Genomic DNA, 23,231 nt, shown 5'->3' with positions numbered 1-23,231 from the left:
ATGGTCATACTTATTGTATGGACTGGCGTTTATCTGACCAAAACCAACCGAAAATAAACATTCACCAGTACATACAATAGTACTTGCAAGCGTTCATAGGCTAGGGTGCTTACTTGAGCGGACTGTATGGTTGTTTGCCACCGACGTCTCAGTACATATAAAATGCAGGATAGAGAAATTGGGTGATGTTATATTTATTCAATTCCATGACTTGTAGAAAAATAGTTGTATAACACAAGTTCTTCTAGATTAGAATACGTTAGTAGTCCTCAAACACGCAAACTGGGGCGAGGCAACGTGCATGTGACAACTTTGAATTTGCAGGCGTCCAAAGGCCACACTGACTACACTTACAATCAGGCAGGTCGCGCCGCATGCAATTTCACAACATTTCGCATACTTTAATGATCAACAACGCGCATGATCCATAGGCTACAGTGATTGCTTAGCATCAGATGGGTCGTATTCTTGTTTGCCACCAACGTGGTATAAAAATGTTCACCAATACCAGTGATTGACAACGCGCATGTAACAACTTAGAAGTTGCAGGCATCCATAGGCTACGGTGACAGCTTATCATCAGGCGGGCAGTATTCGTGTTTGCCACCGACATGGTATAAAAAAAAGTTGCAGGCATCCATAGGCTACGGTGACAGCTTATCATCAGGGGGGCAGTATTCGTGTTTGCCACTGACGTGGTATAAAAAAAAGTTGCAGGCATCCATAGGCTACGGTGACAGTTTATCATCAGGCGGACAGTATTCGTGTTTGCCACCGACGTGGTATAAAAAAAAAGTTGCAGGCATCCATAGGCTACGGTGACAGCTTATCACCAGGCGGGCAGTATTCGTGTTTGCCACTGACGTGGTATAAAAAAAAGTTGCAGGCGTCCATATGCTACGTTGACAGCTTATCACCAGGCGGGCAGTATTCGTGTTTGCCACTGACGTGGTATAAAAAAAAAGTTGCAGGCGTCCATATGCTACGATGACAGTTTATCATCAGGCGGACAGTATTCGTGTTTGCCACCGACGTGGTATAAATAAGTTCACCAGTACCAGGAATCGGAATTAGGTCAGCTAAAAAATACCTATTACATAATATAGAGATGTTACAACCTGGTAGAAAAATGTATTTTTTCTTGAATACCTGGGTATTCGATATTTATTTATTATTCACATACTGATATACTCGACTTTGCTAGTTAACGACATAATTAGGTTTAGAAACTCCCTTTTCTAAAAAGTGTGATGTAAATGTTACCAGATGTAACTAGAAATAGTTACAACTTTTAAATTAACATGAAACATCCCGTACTGTAAGTAAAAACATGTATGTTTAACATTACGACTAGTACCTGGATAAATATCGAATACCCAGGTATTCAAGAAAATATATATTTTTCTATCCGGTTGTAACCACTCTATATTATGTGCTCTTGCAAATATGCCCGTATGCATATTTTAAAACAAACTTATTGGGCAGTTGGAAAAGTACAAAGTCCATATATTTGTTGACCACAAGCTCCAAAACCAACCGCACCGGGGAGCGAGCCGAGGCCATCGATCTCGACCTTGACTCAAAAATGTACACGTGCTGTGGCGTCAGATATATGGCGAGGATATATGCACAACTACCAAGGGGCGCAGGGCCAGGGGCAGCGGCGGTGAGGAGGCGGGGGAGGGCGGGGAGGCGGCTGCGGCAGCGGCGGGGAAGGCGGGGGAGGGGGCGAGGCTCCTAGGCCATCGACCTCGACTCGGGAATGCGGCGGGCTGACGTGCATGTAACGACTTTGAAGTTGCAGGCATCCATAGGCTACGGTGACAGCTTACCATCAGGCGGGCAGTGTTTGCCACCGACGTGGTATAAAAAAAAGTTGCAGGCGTCCATAGGCCACGGTGACAGCTTACCATCAGGCGGGCAGTGTTTGCCACCGACGTGGTATACAAAATGAAAAATAAGCCGATATATATATGCATATTTTAAATCTAACTTATTCTCTCTCTTATCTCGATCGACCTCGACGCCCACGTAGGAATTTGCAGGTGGCCGTCGGCGCCACATTGGCGGCTGATGCAACACGTCGGGAGACAAATACCTAAACTGAGGCAAGGCGGCGGTAGGGCCAGGGGCAGCAGTGGCGCCATCTAACGGATCTTTGCCGAACTTTTTAAATTCATCGATAACTTACTTACACGTACAAAGTAACGCCATCTGACGGGGATCAATGAACAACTACCAAGTAGCGCCATCTAACGGATCTTTGCCGAACTACCAAGTGGCGCCATCTAACGGATCTTTGCCGAACTACCAAGTGGCGCCATCTAACGGATCTTTGCCGAACTACCAAGTGGCGCCATCTAACGGATCTTTGCCGAACTACCAAGTGGCGCCCTCTGGCGGAATAGTTTTGAGATGGAACATACATATTTACACTACTCGCCACGAGCATTTTTTGACCTACTTATACAACGTTGCATACAATACTTTTCCTACGAGTCAACAAAAATAAATATTAATTTAGGTAAACAAAGCAAAAGTATATAGCCAAGACGCGCGAGCATACCTTGTTACGCGCCCGGCCCGCCTCGGGCCGCGGCCGGCCGGTCGGCGACACCTCGTAACTCATGAGGCCCTGGTACTTGCTACTGGCTAAATTAAATTTTTGGACAGTTTTTTCTCGATTTTGGCCACCGTAGCCTACGGAGACTAACAAGCAACGCTAAGCGGTCTTCGTAGTCTATGGGTGTTGCTATATTACGGGTGTCACACGCGTGTTTCTAATTTATGAAGTAATTGTTTTTACTATGCAACCAAATGAATATTTTGTAAGTTGGCAGCAATGCACTTAGTTTAAAACTGTATTCGTTTTGATTTTGTCAGGTTTGTAGCCATTAATCGCAGTAACGTTATAGCGATTAAAAGCACAAGAGCTGTTATGAGGAATAGACAATATAGACTTTTCTTGAAACCTTTTATGTATGTTCTTATATTCGTGTTAATGATTGCATAAATGACAGATAACAGTAGAGGAGTAGGAAATAGTATTTTATGCAACAGTTGTATAAGAAGGGTCAAAAAAGGCGAGTGGCGTGAGTTACAATGTGAGCCGGAGCCGAAGGCGTAGGCGAACATTGTAAAGGAATACGCCACGAGAATTTTTTGACCTACTTATACAACGTTGCATACAATATTTTTCCTACGAGTCAACAAAAATAAATCTTAATTTAGGTAAACAAATTACAGCAAAAGTATATAGCCAAGACGCGCGAGCATACACCTTGTTACGCGCCCGGCCCGCCCCGGGCCGCGGCCGGCCGGTCGGCGACACCTCCTCGTAACTCATGAGGCCCTGGTACTTGCTACTTGCTAAATTAATTTTTTGGACAGTTTTTTCTCAATTTTGGCCACCGTAGCCTACGGAGACTAACAAGCAACGCTAAGCGATCTTCGTAGTCTATGGGTGTTGCTATATTACGGGTGTCACATGCGTGTTTCTGACTTATGAAGTAATTATTTTTACTATGCAACCAAATGAATATTTTGTAAGTTGGCATCAATGCACTTAGTTTAAAACTGTATTCGTTTTGGTTTTGTTAGGTTGGTAGCCATTAATCGCAGTAACATTATAGCTTATAAAAGCACAAGAGCTTTTATGAGGAATAGACAATATAAACTTTTCTTGAAACCTTTTATGTATGTTCTTATATTCGTTTTAATGAATGCATAAATGACAGATAACAGTAGAGGAGTAGGAAAAAGAGTTTAATACTACTACTACTACTACTTTATGACAGAAAATTGCTTTACGACGGCATAGGGACTGGACAAGGATAGGGGTGTGGTATATAAAAATATTTTGTTCTTTTCAGTGAGTTGGTTTTTTGAAGGCGATTTACTTTAAAAATAAAGGATAAACTTCATCAATATTGCCAACCATGTCAAGAAGAAAAGCAACTGTTGCGAATGCAACTTATTATTATATAAAAATATTCCCAATGCCAATGCAGTAGCTAAATGCAGCCGTCGGGCTCGGCTAGTATTCGGAGGCTTTTCAAAAGCACCAATAGGAGCACTCCACATATTCTGTATCGCGGCCAATTAGAAGCACCTAAGTTTAAACCTCCTTTTGTACTGATCAAATATTGCAAAACAGATGATGAGAGTCATCTTCCATACTACCAACAACCACCCACTTTCTACATTTAACCGTTTTGGCAAGAACCCTTGTAAACCAGTACCTTTTGGAAGATTATACCTAACACTTTATTATAAATCGAAGTTTTTTTTGAGCCGTCGAGATCCTGACCTGCACGGTGGCTACAGCAACCGATAAAGGAAAGTACGATAAGACTATCTTAAACAGCTGTTAGAAATCACTGCCTTTTCAAGGCAGGCAATGTTAGGCATGGTAGGCAATGTTAAGCAAGCTTACGGATATGTTTTGGCACTCGTCGCAGTGAATTATAAAATCACGGTAACAATATGGGCTTACGTAATAGATCTATGAGTTGCTCAACTGAATTTAAGTCGTGACTTACTTGTAATGCATTCAATGACAGTTGTAGCACTTGGCCTAGTAAGGAATTATGCGAAATGACTAAATACTAAAGAGATACAACAAGAAAAGAGTTAGAACCCCTCTGGTGTTGTAGGTGTCCATGGGCGGCGGTAATCGCTTACCATCTCTTATCATTCTTGAGTATGTTACCCAGGTCTATGATTATTAAGTATGTTAAGTATTCACATTGTACTTCAAATTCATTTGTATATGTGACTGTTTGTGTTCCAAATAAATTAAAAACAAAAAAATTAAAAATATCCTGTGCCATTGGCCACAGTATATTTTTTTTATGATAAGAGATGGTAAGCGATTACCTCCAGAGGTTCATACATAATGTTAACATACATACTAATAGCATAAAGAAAATGAAATCATGAGCTATACTTAAATTCTATTTACTAGTCTTCAGAGGAAAAAAAATACAATAAGTAGTAATACAGTAAGCAGGTTTGACATTACTGTCTGTTTCATTAATTATCGGATAGGTTGTATATTTTTTTTAACTAATATCTGGTAGGTATTAGGACAACCGGAAAGTTACATTTATACATTGTGTACATTGTATTATATTTTAATTATATGAAATAGGTACTTGAACTAAAACAATTTACGTTTAAGTATCATTTTGAGACTAGACAATGAAGTGTGAAAAGGATCAATATCAAGTAGGTACTTATTATAATAACTAGGGACTCGTCTGAAAAAAGTGTGCCGAGAGTAATTCTTGCGGGCAAAGGTGATATAAAATAGAGATCTAGGACGTAGGGGGTGGTGCGGACAACTGAAAGTGACTAATTCTAAAAGATTCGGACATTTAATCGCTCCTTTAAGAATTTTAAACAAGAACATTATATCTAAATAGTGTCTTCGGTTATCAAGGGAAGGAACACAAAAATGCTTCGCTGCTAACGAAGTACGTTCAATAGTTATTTGTACAACAAGAGAGCAAAGTTTGATATTTCTTCGAGTGCTTGATTGGAGTCCCGTGCCAGCGAATGATTCTATAATAGATTCACGAGCGTAGCGAGTGAATCTAATTTAGAATCTTGAGCGTAGTAAGGGACTCAAAAGCGCACGAGATGTAAATAACTTTGATCTCGTGTAGTACACAAAATTTTTCACGTCAGTCAGCCATCAAAAAATACAACCTGAAAAAATGTAACCCAGACGGACGGATCACTATTTCACTCATGTTTTCTGAAGGTATTCTAGCAATTAACTATAATTACCGCAATAAAACAAAACGAAAGAAATTTCAATAAAATAATACGAAAATAATGAATTAACGAACATCAAATGACAGTTCAATCGACAACTTTTTTTTTTGTAAAAAAAAAATCTTTGCAAGGTTCGGTCCGAATTGCGGATACTACTATTGGTCAACTATAGTAGAGATCGTTAAAAGTAGTTAAGTAGAATTATTTACTGCGTAACAATTGCGTAAATTTGTATAAGTAAGTTCATTGTTTTGATTGTATAATAAAATACCTAAAATATGGTGTTTTTATTAAATTTTAAACTTTTATTTCATTAATTAATTATTACGAATGAAGACTCGTAGGGTATTTTGGAACGATGCGGTCTTACTTATTTCGGGGGTCTATTATATTATAAACCGTCAATATACCGTTGAATTACGTATGCACTTTTATTGTCTCTTTCTTTTTGCTAATGACGTGAAAGGGAAAAAGACAATAGAATCCAAATATTTCGAACTTGTATTAGGCCCCGCACGTTGAAATGACATTCGAATCTAAAGGTCACTTGAATGTTATTTTGTGTCACTCGATGAGCAAAATGCGATTTTGCTCACTGTTTTTAAGCAGCAAATTACCCTTGTTCGAGCTGCTGACGTGAAAAATAATTACCCGTTCTGTAATTAGTAACTTTAATACCCAATACATGTGTATTTACTGTTGATAATGGAAATATGATAACAATACCAAATATGGATCAACTTGGTCTGAAATAAATGATTTTATTTATTTATTTATAATACCTAAACTAAGAAAATATTTATATCTTGAGTATGCACTTCTTGTAGGTATAAGTGGGCAAATGCTTACTAAAAAAATATATTATTTATAATAAATTAATGACTATAAACTAAATGACTTAGACTATATTCTACTCTTAAGAATATTAAATGGTAACATAACTCAACAATTTGTACATATAATAAATATCTCCAACTTTTCTTAACTTCTATGTAACTACTTCTAATAGCCTTTCGATGTCCTCGTACGTTAAGGGTCCAGGCGATATCTGCCGATCACCTTACTCATTCATTACCATACAATACAATGGAGTCGCTATAGGTATTTAATGCCTTGGCTAACGGTTGTCTGACATAACATCTACACGCCGGGTGAGATTCTCTTGATCCAAGGTCTTAACTCTGTGGCCCTAGTGAAAAAGGGTACAAGTCTCTGGCAGCGCAGGTGTAAAGGGGTGTAAGTTCCACGTAACACTTATGCCCTTATACACCTAAACTGACAGAGACTTGTACCCTTTTTCACTAGGGCCACAGTTACTATAACCTTGGGCGTTTTGCAAGAATGTGCATTTAACGTAAGTATGATAATATATCTAAATTTAAATTGTCCAGAAACATATTAAGAAAATTTACAGCGCCATCCAGTGAGTTTAAATTAAATCTATTTAAAAACATCGCTGGTGTTTACGTAGGTAAGCTTTAGGTATTAATTTTTAATTAAAATCTAATTCCATCCATTAGTGTAATTGATAATACTTATGATATAATGAACATCTTCAGACAAGAATTACTAGGTAGGCTAGTTAGGTAGTTACATGTCTACCTTTGATTAAAAATTGCATTTTTATAAGTTATGTAGGTACTAAATCTTACACAAATATTTATTTAAAAACTATCCGTTAAAAAAGCTTAATCCAAAGAGTAGTAGAGTCAGCCAGCCCAAGCTAACTCGGCAGTCACAGACTATGCAAGTGTTATTTTAAACGTCAAACTTCAATAAAATTATGCCGCTTAAAATAACACTTGCACACTACCTTCCGTACTTGCACAGTCTGTGTTATCAAAATCGCTGTCGAGTTAGCTTGCTCTGGTACAGGACAAAGAGAGGCCTCTCTCTCTCTCTTGCGTAAAACGGATCTTCTCTAACGTCAATATCAAAATGACGTTACTTACTTTTGATAACTCATTCTTGATCATTGGTAAAGTAGTCTCTTTTTCATTGCAGGTAAGGTTCTTTTTGCATTTATTATTTTTGTTTATTGAGCAAAAACTTTTTAATTCAACTCAAGCTAATTTATCAAATGTCATGTTATAATACTTTTAATGTGACTCAAGTTGAATAAATAATAGCTTGTTTTGTAGTTCTAACTTAAAATCGATTTAAAACTGATGTAACAATAGATAATTATTGTTTACGATCGAATTTCTCCTTTCATCCAGCCATGGATACGCCAAGAACAAAAAACGCTTCAGAAGGAATTGCAGTAAGTGACTATTTTAAAAGCAAACTAATTTGAAAACTTTCTGAGGTTAGGAGTGGTTACAATTTTTAGGGTTCCGTAGTCAACTACGAACTCTTATTGTTTCGCCATGTCCGTCTATCAGTTCGACCGCGGCTTTGCTCCGTGATCATTAGTGCTGGGAAGCTGGAATTTGGAACAAGACATTTTTTTTAGGGTACCTCCCATTCAATACATTTGTTTTTTGCTATGAACCAATGGTGTAGAATATCAATGGATTGGTCTTTCAAATCGAATAAAGATTTCCAACTAACCATCTTTTGAAAAAAAAAATATTTTCGGAAATAATGGTTCCGAAAGAAAAAAAATGTGACTCCCCACTTTTATAAACAAGGAGCATAGGGCCTGCCTGATGGTAGCAGTCTCCGTAGGTTATGTACGCCTGCAACTCCAGAGGAGTTACATGCATGTTGCCGACCCTAATACTCCCCACCCTCGTTGAGCTCTCAACACTGTATATGTGTTATGTTATACTTAATGTAATGGGTCTATATATGTGCATTTGTCACAATATCATACATAGGTAAACAAGTTAATAAAATATTAAAAGATAAAAAAGACATACAAATGCCCAAAAAAACCCAAAAAGCAACTGCTTCAAGATGAACTTCCTTAATAGGTATGGCAGCGTAAGTAAATCAAAAATATTGTTTTCCATGACACATTCCTGCACCTTCTAAGATAATATATACAAATATTTCCCTAGTGTCTCAGTAAAAGAAATCACCCTGGTTTTTTACAGCCTATGGGCATATCATCCCTGAATGAGACGGTAGCAGAACCTGAGTCCAGGTATGAGTGTCCAGTATGCCTTAACTGGCTTCGTGACCCAGTGATCACCACTTGTGGTCACAAATTTTGCAAAAGCTGCATAACTTCATGGTTACAGTAAGTACTTTCTCAGTTCATAAAAATAGTGGTTGGTGTTCCTGTTCTTATAAATTATTTTTTTACTATTTTGGAATTCAGGGAAATCATGTGAAATAAAATGTTACATTCAGCTAAGAGTAGAATAGAAACAGAAATGTTATAAATGAAAATGAAATGAAAGAAAATTAAATTCTGACATCTGAGGCTACATTAAATCAGCTCCTAGCAGGGGCTAAAAAAATCAGTCTCCTATTTAAACATCTAGCTTGTATGGGAGTAGAACAGGTAGTACCTGGCCAAGGTGCTCAAAAATATCTGAACTTTAGTGCCTTGACTATAGAGGCATGTTCAGATATTTTGACTTTATTTCAATTTCATGAAAATATGAACCCTAAAGAAATTTAATAATTTCTTATTTATTTTTTTCCAGAAATAGTGGACACTGTCCTATAGACAACATCAATCTGAGCATGAAAGTGGACATATTTCCTGACAACTATACTAAGCGGGAAATACAGGAACAGAGGATGTCCTGTCCTTTTGCTTCTAAGGGTAAATTAGCATCATATCATATACAAATAGCCAAGCTTCGCTTAACTTTATTTATTTATGTTTTATGCTTATCTTATATTCACCTAATATTTTATAGGTAAATTATTTGAAATTTAATGTTATTATGTTTTTCTGTATACAAATGTGAATATTAATTACTTATGCAAACATTAATTGCGTAACGTACCTGGGTGGATTTCAAAATCCGGCGAAAAGTTACGTTTCGGTGTTTATAAAAAAAACTAGTAGGTTTTACGTTGCAACTTTTTTATTTGTTTTTAAGTGGTGTCATCTTAAAGTTCCTTCAATTAAAAACTCCGATAAATGAACAGTTTTTTTTAAATAAAATGATTCATGTGTCTAAAATCATCACCGTCTACCAAAAAAATCTGAACCTTCCTGTTTGTGGTAAAAATTGTCGAATACCTAACGTACGATTGCGATTTCTTTTTCATTTTTAGATCATCGAAGGTGTTGTTTTACATATAAAAAAATATAAAATTATTCCGCCACCGAGTACGTACTTTAAAAATTTAATAAAGTTTTGTCACGAGTATTCGTCAACACCGTCAGCGTATTGTCAAAGTCGAGGTAGTTATGTATTTATACAGCAAAATATAGCGGGGCGTACCCCCGCCCGCTTCCTCAGCTCGGCTTAAGCAACGAAAGCGAGTGCACGTTTCCTTATGCGCGCGCTAAGCAGAAAAATATAGAAATCTGTTCCTCAAAAAGGGATTTGTCACGCTGTTGCTTCATAACCATCCAGGAGAAGTTTACAGTATGTACTTGTCTGATATTAAAATCAATTACCTACGATAATGTGACTCTAAGGGAACATACTGGTGTCATGACCCTGTCGTTATGAATGTTAGTGTTCATGAACAATCTACGATAAATGCGTAAAATCGTCAACACCGTAACCGTCATCACCGGCTCTCAAGCAATGGACGGTTGTGATCCCATATGTACGGTGATGACGTTTTTTCTAAATTTGTTAAATAAAAGCCTCCAATGAAGTTCAATCCCTTCATTTCGTTGGTAGCCGTAAAGAACTTTGCCTTCACACTGCCGTCATTCATGCATTTGATTTCCAAATAAGTGATATAAAAGCAACTTCAGTCTGCACAGTCAGCAAATGTTTAAAGACAACGCTCCAGCCGTATGGGCACACCTCATACCACTTATCAATAAAGCAATGGAAAATAATCCATTTATAAACATATTACATTTTCAGTCTGACTCACCGATATCTCAATACCGAAATAAATATATGTTTCATATAATGACACAATGGTCCAATGATTTTCCACAACTTACCGAAATAACATGGAACTACACCTAATCTGGGCACGGTAAAGGCGCTGCTGATGGGGTTCGCTCAATAGGTAAAAGAACGGCTGAGTTTGCAATTAACCATAGCACAGATAGGTATAACATCTATTGAAAAATTTGTAACTATCGTATAACCACGCACCAATATCACAATGATTCTTGTTGATAAAACTGAAGTAGAGAACAGAGTAAAGATGATTGCTGATAAACTTCAAACATTCAATGGCAGTCTGAGAGTTCATCAGGTTTTATGGCAGCGCAACTGTAACAGATTGACTCTAAGAACTTGTTTCAAATGAAGTTGTTTCAAATGCACTTATGGACAGGTGTGCAGTCATGGAAAACATTTAGGCTTTATGGCAATTACAAGTTCCGGTGGCAAACCCAAAAGTTTAGCTAAAAATAAAAGTCAGGTCACAACGCTAAAAAATGAGCAAGCAATCAACTCTTTCGGAAGTCACGAATTCACCATCTTACTTCTCATGTTCGGAACAAAATTGTAGCTATACCATCAAATATAAAAATATTGTCAAACAAGTTAGTCACTCTCCATACGAAATCCATAAATAAATAGTTCTATTAAATACGGAGAGAATATTATTCTGTGAATCAATGATACGAAATAGATAATATAAAGTAAAAAAAACATTTAATCAAGAAGTATTTTATGATGATTAAATACACTATTTAAAATGTAAAACTTGACTGATACTGATAATTAAAAATTTGAAATCTACAAAATCAAGCTATAGACAAAGAATAAAATACCAAATATATAAAAGATATCTATATAATAGTAATATTATTTTAAGTTTGACAGATAACAGGATAAATAAGTGATAAAGAGTACAATGCTAAAAATAAATAAAACACTAGAACTAAGTACTTAGAAGATTACTTTATCATGACAAGGGTGTCTAAGACATCACAAGAGTAATCATTAAATAGAAAAAAAAAATTTAAACGTGTGAAAGTTTTCAAAACAGATATTATATACTAATCAGTACGAAAAAAGTATACTGTGATTATAACTAAGTAGATAATTATTATTTCGTATTATGGGTGCCTAAAGAATCACAATACTAATCATTAAACGGAAAAAGGCAGAGATTAAAGGTGAGAAAAGTTATCGAAACAGAAATTATAATAATCGTTATGAAAAAATACTATGTTTAAGAATAGAAGACTGATTATAACTAAGTAGATGATTATTTATTTTTATAATGTTATGGATGCCTAAGGCATCACAACTCTAATCATTAAACGGAAAAAGGAAGAGATTAATGGTGAGAAAAGTTATCGAAACAGAAATTATAATAATCGGTACGAAAAAATACTATTTTAAGAATAGAAGACTGATTACAACTAAGTAGATGATTATTAGTTTATATTATGGGTGCCGAAAGCATCACAACACTAATCATAAAACGGAGAAGGAAGAGATTAAAAGTGAGAAAAGCTATCGAAACAGAAATTATAATAAGCGGTACGAAAAAAATACTATGTCAAGAATAGAAAACTAATTATAACTAAGTAGATGATTATTAGTTTATATTATGGGTGCCGAAAGCATCACAACACTAATCCTTAAACGGAAAAGGAAGAGATTAAAAGTGAGAAAAGTTATCGAAACAGGAATTATAATAATCCGTACAAAGAAATACAATGTTAAGAATAGAAGACTGATTATAACTAAGTAGATGATTATTTTATCATATTATGGATGCCTTAGGCATCACAATTCTAATTATTAAACGGAAAAAGGAAGTGATTAAGAATGAGAAAAGTTTACGAAACGGAAATTATAATAATCGGCACTAAAAACTACAATGTTAAGAATAGAAGATTGGTTAAAACCATATAGTTGATTATTTAATCATGTTGCTGATGTTGTTGTTCTTACGTGCCTATAAAGCTAATACAGAACAATTAAAATGGTAAATTTATTATTTGACAATTCAAATAAATATCCATGTTTGTTGACATGCTTAAAAAAGTTGTTTTATTTACACTTTTTTTTAATAAAACATCATTACCATACACATGATGTCATCACCGTATTTAATAAAATCATTACCATACCACCGTGGTCATCACCATCTCGTGTTATTATTTTTCAAAGGTCATAATTTCGAAAATATGCCATCATTTCGCATACAAATCTAACATAATTACTCAGTAAACATCACACAACAAATTAGAATAGATATTCTCGCATTTATTGAATAAAAAAAATTAAATTTATTTTTGTATGGTGAAAATTTTCTTGATGAAATCCACCCACCTGACACTTGGGATGAATTGGAAGAATTCCTTATTTTGATGCACAATAGTATGACTAGTATAGGGCTTTGAAAAAATCAAGCGAGTTTCGATAGGAGGGGGAGGAGGTCACGAAATAATTACGACAGATCCCGTTGGGGGAGGGAAGTATAGGTAACGAAACTAAGAAAAAATACTTTTTCTCTGTTTCGTTAAATATAAATCTTCACTTTTACACTTCAAAATACCCAGTCTATTTTACGAAATTTTTGAGTGCGTATAATAAATATATAGGTATCACGTCCATAACAAAAATAAGTAAGGTTGACTTATACTATATACAATACTGTTTATCTTTAAATTGGGTCGGATGAAAAAAATTCAAAAAATTATAATATTCATTATAAAAATTATTTCGAAAAAGTTATGCGGGGGATGGGGGGCAGCCAAGAATCTCACTAAATATCACCAAGGGGGAGGAGGTGGTCAAAAAGTAGCCGAAGAAACCTCGCGTAATTTGTGAACAATGGGCATACATGTTTAAAGGAATGATTTTCGGCGGCCTATGAAGTTGAATTTTGAACCCCACCCAAGTGTCACATTTGTTGGGGTTGTGTTTATCACACAGTTATTTGTGTGTTTATTACAAATATTTAGTACCCTTGAGGCTAGCCTTATTTATGTTATTGTAGGGTGGGAGTGGGACTAGGTTAATTAGTATAACATTGTTTTTTTTTTAGGTTGTTCAGTAAAAGTGACCCCGTTAGATTTGGACGCGCACATAGCCTCCTGTGAGCACAATCAGCCTCAAAGCTCCAGCCAATGCGTGCCGTGCTCCTTCCAACCCGTCGGCTGTAAGGAGCAATTCAGCAGCCAGGAGGAGGCCCAAGAGCACCTCGAGAGGGACACCATGACGCACATGAGCGTGAGTACCATATGACCTTTATTACAAGGCAATTATCATAGTCACTCATAGTTTAATTAGGGAGTTTTAGACATTGACTATTGTCCATAATAGATAGATAAAGCACTATGTTATACTGAAATTTTTTTTTTCAACAATAATAATTGTGTCGAACTACTTAATAATTAAAATGATCTACATTGTAGGTACCTATTAAAAATTAAAATAAATATTGAAGATAAGTATATAAAATTACAAATTACAATGTCAACAGATTTACAAAATGACTAGAATAAAAATTCACATTACACATCAAATTTAACAATTACTTCCTAGAAATCACAAATGCCAATCTCAAGTCAAATGTCAGTGTACTTAAAGTTATTTTTAAATTCGTATTAAAATAATATAAAACATTAACAATTATTTCAATATTGGAGACAAGTGTCTTAGAAAAATCACTAATAGCATTGCTCGTCTGGTGAATAATCGGACAGACAGACGGACATGACGAATCTATAAGGGTTCCGTTTTTTGCCATTTGGCTTCGGAACCCTAAAAATCTGCTATAGAGTAATAGGATTTTTTTTAAAGATACTGTTTGAGTCTTGCATTAAACAATTTGCCATTTAAATTAGATTTTAGTTTGATTCGTAACTTGTTGAACAGAAATACTGCCTGATTGCTAACAGCATGCTTCATAATATTAAGACTTGGGACAAAGTTGCATTTCAAAACCTGTCTAGTCGACAGCCTGATTTCCCTGTCTGTAATGCTCTCATATTTATTTAAACGCTTAATTAAAATGGAATAGGAGGACTATCCTCTCGGTCATACCAGAGTGATTGTAGCAGGATAGGTGCCTAGTCTAAAAAAAATGTACGGCCGCGTATTAAGCACGTTGTACCAACTCTGGTTGTCAACACATTTGACAAGTTTAGCTCAAATTTGGCGCCTTAAAATGCCATCTAGCTTGGCTGCCAACCTCGGGGGCACGATTCGATAGATCAATATCTATACCTCATCCACAATCAATAACACATACAGAACTCCTTAGAAAAAACTAATTAGTTGCTTTCAATTCCAGTACCTCATGAATGCCTATTCAGAGATAAAGATAACCAACGACATGTCAAATGCGAACATCGACCCGAAAGAGCAGGAAGCTATGTCGTTATGGGCGCCAGACAAGGACGGCGAGAGCAAGCCCCCTCCGCTCACTAACACAAGCGCGCTCATCCGGTAAGATATGTGTGACTATATTTAGCAAGTAGGACCTACCTATATCTACTTATTGACCAAGCGAAAGCGAAGGTCTCCGTTTCAGCTTGGTCAAAAATTCTTTGGTCTGGATGTTCTCTATAGGTCACATTCTTTAACCGTTTCTCATAAAATTTGATGAGCCTACAAATTAATTACCATAATATTAATTTATTTAAAAGCGTCGCCAGCCGATAGCCTAGAAAAATAATGCCAAAAAATTGTAAATCAGCCCTTTTGACATCCCTCAGTATTCACACAGCACTGTTAAAAAATCGTGCATAGATATTAATGTGTAGAAAAAAACTTAAATCCCTATGGTACCTCATGAATTTCATACAAAACCTCGGAGGACTTTACATCGCCATACAAAAATGCATTGGAAGAATGAGCTGTGTGCGCTTCACGGTAATACTATCCTGATGATTTTATTACGCGTGATCAGAAAGAGTTAAAGCACGCATTAAAATAAGGACTTTTTGGCAGTTTTCGATACTTCATGCAATGACCACTTAAAACATAATGTATGAAATACATTGTTGCCAACCTTATTTTAAATGTCATCTCTGACCTGAGTCAGTCTGAGTGAATCATAGAGATGTTTTTTTTTTTAATTTCATTTATTCATTATCCCGCCCATTTTCCCTCCATACTTTGCTACTTCTTGAATGTGGTTATTGTGGTTGTCGAATAAAAACTTAACTTTTGTGTTAAAAAACAGTGTATTTCAAGTTAAAATTGATTAAGACGAAATGCTTATATGTTTTTATCCTCTAAAACCCCGGGGTATGAGCATCAGCTTCATACACTACATTGTGTAATTTATATATATGTATACACATAATAATAGAACATTACAACACACTTTGTATGAATATTGCTTAAAACTGTATACTTCAATAGGCATATAGTAAATCCTCGTTTATAGGTATTAAGTTTATAATTTTAGTTAATAATATAATTGAAGTTTTTATTGTTAGGTACTTACGAGAAACGTGCAATTTAAAAAATGTACATGTACTATTAAATAATTAATAGTAGGTAATAGTAAGCAAACTGTGATATTGTGAACTACTTACCTTTTATTTTGCTACACCCCTTCCAGGGACCATTGTATGTAACATATAATATTGGTATGCAAATAAAGATCTCTATCTCTACAATTTAATAGTTTCGTTGGCGGGACTTTTGATGTATTTATCCTTGAACACACGCTACTATATTTTTTTTAGAATATTTACTCAACAATAACAACTATTTCTTCGATTTCAGAGCACTATACGAACGAGTAGTTGTATTGGAGCAAAGAAATCGCGAGCAAGACATCGTGATAGGCAATATCTCGAAGCAGCTTTCCGCTTTGACCGTCGCCAAACGAAAGCAGAACAACGAAATGCTTCTACGATACTGCATGGGCAACTATATATGGAGGATCGACAATTTCAAAGCTAGGTTGGACGCTATGCTAAAGGATCATTCGAAAATGCTGTACAGTCCAGGGTTTTACACCTCGCCCAATGGTTACAGGTAATTTGACCATATTTATTTATTTAACCTTTATTGCACAATACAAAAAAAAGTACAAATGGCGGACTTAATGCCTTAAGGCATTCTCTACCAGTCAACCATTGGGTCAAACAGAAACTAATATAACATACATACATACATATTGTATAAGTTCTAATCGTTGTGTCTAAACACAGATGAAAAGGCCTCTTATATATTCACTGTTCGAACTCTGTTTTAAAGTATTTCCTAGTTAGTTGAGTTAGTAACGATATTTTATTTTGTTTATGAAGACATAATTTCAGAGTTTTAATTATGTTTGTTTTGACACATTTATTCATGGTATTTTTGGTAGGTATACATGGAAAAAACCATGAATGTATCTATATTTAAAAAAATGTCAAATTAAGAGAATGGAGAATGCTGCAAACATATGTGTTTATTTTGGTTTATATTCTGAAAGTACGATACACATTTATTTTTTATTTTTTGTAGGTTCTGCGTCCGGCTCAACATATCTCCTCAGAACCCGCTCTGCTTCGCCCTGCACGTGCACCTCATGAAGACGGAGTACGACGAGTGCCTGGAATGGCCGTTCAACGGGCGCATCTCGTTCTCCATGGTGAACCAGTACGAGCCGGAGCTGACGCAGCGCGACACGATGATGTCCAACTCCAGCCTGATCGCGTTCCGGCGGCCCGCGGCCGAGATCTGCCTGCGCGGCTTCGGCTACACGGAGTACGCCGTCGTCAGCGACGTGGTCAGGAATGGCTTCGTCAAGGACGACTCCCTCGTCTTCAGAGTGCATATCAAGTGTGTATGACATGAGGATTGACTTTTTGGTTCTTTATTTTTTATTAAGGAGATTCTTGGATTGCATGAAAAGTATTCAAATATTAGCAAGTATCTAAAGAAGCTTAGGCGCGTGCTTTTAGGGTTCCGTATCAAAAAGATACAAAACGAACCCTTATGGTGCGACTCTGTCCGGCATCCCTACCATTGGAGATAACCCGGTAAGGATAGGTGGAACAGGCGGTCCGTCCGTCTGTCTGTCTGTCACATCGCTAAATATCTCGAAAACCACTTAAGCTATCGATTTGGAATAGTTATGAACAACGCTAACCCAGACACATTGAAAGTATTATTTTATTTTTTAATTAAGTATAGGAAATGCCCAATATGAAGAGGGGGCAAAATTTCAGTCTAGTGACTAGGTCAAGTGGGGTATCATTTGAAAGAGCTGATGCTTGTGCTTTCCAAAACATTTTGTCTTTTTTTTTTCATAGAAAAAAAAATTGATTTATGGAGGAAAATGTGAAAAAAAATACCGTTGAAATCAGTTCACATGATAGAGAATTATCCTCGGAAAACCAACATACGTGGGTAGTACACAAATACACTAAGTATAGGTACTTCTGTTCAAAAGTCGTTCGCATTTATAGTTACACGAGATAATTCAGTTTGTACGGAACTCGCACTTGACCGGTTTTATTTATGAATAGAATAGATGAAAAAATGTTTATATCATGTTATCAAATTTACTTATTGATGTTTATTATTCGGACTGAAGAATGACTTTTGTAAGTTCTTAACATATTCATTGGCAGCGACCCACTGGCGGGTTCGTTGTTCGCAGGCGCTTTTCGCTACATACGGGTCTTCCCGTGTTATCGGCTACGCTCCTAGCGCATCCTCGGTCAGTGAATATGTTAGTTTATAACATTCCGTATAGGATTATTGTTAAGTGTCATTTACATACCTATTATTATACTTACGGGAATATGTTAGTCTTAAGATTGCTCCTTATTGAATCGTATATCCAGTAATATAATGGTACCGTCCTTGTAACACGTCCGTCCAAATATTGAATTAAGTATTTTATACTTTAACAAATGTACTTATTTTGTAGTCATATGTTATGACATTCCCATGTTAACCTCTCAGTCTTATTAAGTATACATTCGTTTTTATTTTATAATTTCTTATTTAATTAATATTTTATCATGTTGTTACATGCGTAAATGTACTTATTTAAGTTATTCATTGCGCTTGATTATGTAATAAAATAAAACCATGATCAATAAGTTTATACTTTTATTGGTATGATGGTGTGAATGTCTTACAAAATAACAAAGTTTACCTTACAGATACTCCTCATAGTAAAATACAGCTTAGCATGTATAAAAATACATCTAGACATTGTTATTTATATCTAGCCTTACATAATTTATGTTTTGGTTACACTCAAACCTGGCCACTATATAATTACTACACCAAAGTTAAGCAACATCAATTTTCATAATGTACTGTTTTTTCAAATGGTGAATAATAATCAGAGAACCGTTGTGCGACAAGAACAGAACATTTGAAAACGATGAACAAAGTCAATAAACATAACACGTAAAGCCTACTTAAATTGTATTTAATGTATTGTTTTAGCTTATCACATCCAACCATCACATTGCAATTGCAACCACATATCATTGCAATCCATAACAATGACTACCTCTTTATGGCTTGACATATATCCCAAAATACAATCAAATCGCTATTAACAATAAATAATGTACACATTAATAACAATAATTCTGCGAGGTTACAATTGAACAAAGTAAAATTTTACTTTCACTTGATTTGATACGCCCATTGTGAGTCATAGTATAAACAAAATTGGTAAGTAAAATTAGAATTACCAATCGGAATTGGTAATATTAATAGGCTTTAGGAATTTAAATTTGGGCTGCTCTAGTAAAACGCACGTTTTCATCCAGTCATAACCGTAGGTACCTTGGAGATTATATATAGGTACCTTTTATTCTGGCCCCCCCGCCAAAGCACCCGGGCCAACATCTAATATACCTATGTTCCTCGCGATGTTGCCCCAGACTTTTATTGTTGTTTCTGGCCACACACTGCTCTAGCCCCCGCTCGACGCTTGTGTGGCATAATCTTATAAACACAACGTGCACAAACAAAAGCCTGTACTTTGCCTTGATTGCCTAGATTGGCAGAAAGAAGCAAATAAATACACAAGGCGGTCAAAAAAATATGTCAATTCCCATTACCAGGGAGTTTTTGGAATTATACTGAGCAACTTTTACTATAGGACCAACCCCGAAATCGCGAAAAAAAAAATTACTCTCCCATAGAAAATGGATCAGCTAAAATGTATGAAACAGCCAAGAATTTTTTGAAAATGGGTTGGTCCCATAGTATAAGTTGCTCAGTATAAGCCCAAAACCTCCCTGGCAACGGTAATAATTAATCTTTAAAACAACAGAAACTTTGGCCTCAAAGAAATTCCGCTCCATCGTTGTGGTTTTGATATTAAACATAGTGCTATGCATATATTGAAGCTATGCTATAATATTCAAATACTTAAATGTAATCCAAAGTTACATATTGTAATATGTTACGATTTTAGTAAAATAGTATATATTTAATTTCACGATCAATTACAGAGAGTTGTGCCGTTCTCGATAACGTTGTCCATTTACTATCCATGGCAAATATTCTAGAGCGAGAATGTATCCCGTACAAAACGGAGTGCGCTCTCCAGAACGGCACAAATCTAATAACATTTTTACCTGCACTAACATAAATTAATGATACATAATGTACTTTGAAAAAATAGAAAATTAGAAGAAAGTAATATAATAAATAGTGTTAACCTCTATATGGCGCTACTTATCACGTTTTAAGAGAAAGTTTAATTTAACTGCTGTTTATAAAGAATGCCGGTGACACAGGCACAAAACCACAGTGAAAGCATAAACTTAGGTATATTAAAGTACAGGGCCATCTTTTAACTCTCTCAAAGATACAGATACCACTAGATGCTGATAGAGCGCGTGACTAATTGACTAATACCTAATGACATACATATTTTTAAATTTTCATTGCACATTTGTCCAATACAAATAACCTTGTTTTTTTTCATAGAATACCAATTAAAACATATGCACGAATTCAACGAATTACTAACAGCTACTAAAATCCTACTTTAAAAATGCTTACTTACTTCCTAAAGCTTATATCTCATATTTTAGCAAGGTAAGTACAAAAACAATGTTTTTAGTGGGAAATTCAGTTTTGAGGGTAGATATTGTAACATCATGATAGTAGCGTAATATAATAAATAGCAAAGAGTTAGTGACTCTAAAAGGGTTATCCTACTTTCACAGCTGATGTAGATGGCGCTGTACGTTGCAACGGGATTGCCAGACATCAACATTTGACAACCGCATAATATACGTAATACGCATAATACACATAAATCACATAATATACAGGTCCATCTACTTCAGCCATAAAATTCGAGGTATGAATGTTCCTTAGGCTTTATATTAATAATCTTTATGAGTAATAATGTCATTACAGCGCAGTGTGTATGAAATATAAGCCTTACAAATAAGTATAGTCCGTTTCCAAATTACGAGACATAAATGACTTAACTTACATACCGTTTGTTGATCCAAATATTCCAAATGGAAAGTTTTAGTTGTGAAAGGAATCATTAATAAGGAAGACTTGGCGGAAGATATGATTTTACACTCTGACAATGACTTACAAGTTATATTGTACTATATAATACTAGTACTACATATAGGAATACGAATTAGTGTGAAATTCTTGTTTATCGCCCTTAATACACAATGTACTATTAATATATAGTATAATAGTTACATTCATTAGGGCAATAAAAAATGTTAAAATTTGATGTTTAGCGGAAATCACTTTTTTGAATAAATTGCGTGTTGTTGAACGTGTTTAATGAACAAACGTAAAATATATCTCATGCATGTAGCCCATTGCATTCAGCATATTCACTTATTTCTTAGAGTTGTTTCTGATGCTTCAATAGTAACTAATACCTATTCTATGTGGCCCTCCTTATGTTGCGGATTTTCATTGCAAATATAGTTAAGCTTCTGTGTGACTTTATTCATAGCATTTTCCCTAATATAACTCCACTACTATTACCCTTATCTACCTATTGGTAGACTTTATGCCTTTGCTAAAAATAATAAGATTTACGAAATGTCAGTTAACTAGTTAACGGTGTGGACGATAGATCTACAACACAAATACGTTTCGTTTCAACTTCTGTAGCTATGCAAGGATCCGTTTGGTAAACCTTGTTGGGTGTTAGTGTATAAAAAAGATGCGAAACGAATACTCTTGATTATACATCAGAAGTCAGCCACGGTAAAAAAAGTTTATGTACATAAACGATAACAGTATGGCGCAATAATGCCAAAGACTGTATTAACCAAGTCGTGATTATATAAATATACCTATAGGTAGACCGCTTAAATGAGTCTTCGCCCGCGCGGTACAGGGGCGCGGGGGTAAGACGACAAAGGGGATCGAGAGAGATGCGGGCGGCAGGCGCATTTTTGCCGTAGCTCAGTTTGCTAGCCACGCGGTTAGCAGTCACTCGTGTTAATAAGTTCCGGGCGCTTGGTGAAATATACACATGAGATTACATTCTCAAGATGCCTCGACTTATCTTTGGACAGAAACTTAATAGTCAAACCAAGCAAATGGCTTTTAATGTGTACACATATTTTAGAAAGAAGAAATTGGACCCGAATTCTATTGAGTATCAACAATTGATTATAAATCTGCAGGACGATTCTGATGATGACGATAACTCCGAAAGTGAAGAATCAAGTTCAAGTGATATTGATATGGACATAAGTGATTGATTTATAATTTATAAATCACTTTCGAGTCGTCATCATCAGTATCGTACTTACATATTATTATAAATTATTATAATCATAATTTGCATTGAATAAAAGTACAAAAGTTAATTAAGTTTGGTGTTTTATAAACTTTCAATAAAATTAACGTCATATTCTTTCCCATTAAAAAAACACCAACTATTAACCGCTATAACGTCACATATCTCAAAACCTGTCCAGTGCGCATTTCACCTCTTGTGTATCACACTAGGCGCGCCTGCCGCCCGCTCCTCTCTCAATCCCCTTTGTCGCCTTACCCCCGCGCCTCTGTACCGCGCGGGCGAAGACTCATTTAAACGGTCTACCTATAAGTATATCCCGTTAATGAACTTGATAAGCTTGGAATGTATAAAATATATAAATGATGTGATATAATTTGGTATGCTTGAATTTATTTAGCGTCCTAACCTACGCAAGCTCTATTTTTACTACATATCACAGTTGCGGTAAAACAAATGCATACAATTCGTTAACTCTTTCAGACCCGAAACTCGCGATTTGCTATCTCAACATGACGTCTACTGGGCGTTTGCTTCAAGTTGGCCGTTACCTCACCCCGCACCACGCCGCAACCCAGGTCCGCTGAATACACTGGCTGTGACATTATGCAAAGGCCAACTCGAAGTGAACAGTGAGTAGCAGTGACATGTCTTAAAATTGACACTTATACTGTGCATGATAAACTTTATTCATTTTTCGATGAACAGGAAAATTA

At 35.8% G+C, this 23,231-nt stretch overlaps 1 protein-coding gene across 1 annotated transcript; it reads left to right on the top strand.

The window, feature by feature from the left end:
• Window positions 1-7,861: 7,861 nt before the first annotated feature.
• Window positions 7,862-19,176, top strand: LOC133517068 (TNF receptor-associated factor 6-like). Its single transcript, XM_061850213.1, has 7 exons — window positions 7,862-8,044; window positions 8,823-8,968; window positions 9,381-9,502; window positions 13,837-14,021; window positions 15,088-15,242; window positions 16,533-16,787; window positions 17,262-19,176. The coding sequence occupies exons 1-7, from the start codon at window positions 8,003-8,005 to the stop codon at window positions 17,587-17,589; spliced, it is 1,233 nt and encodes a 410-aa protein (XP_061706197.1). The 5' UTR covers window positions 7,862-8,002; the 3' UTR covers window positions 17,590-19,176.
• Window positions 19,177-23,231: the final 4,055 nt, after the last annotated feature.

This window comes from Cydia pomonella, chromosome 4, assembly GCF_033807575.1.
Source record: "Cydia pomonella isolate Wapato2018A chromosome 4, ilCydPomo1, whole genome shotgun sequence".
NCBI classification, from domain to species: domain Eukaryota; kingdom Metazoa; phylum Arthropoda; class Insecta; order Lepidoptera; family Tortricidae; genus Cydia; species Cydia pomonella.
This window is presented reverse-complemented; position numbering and strand designations above follow the sequence as displayed.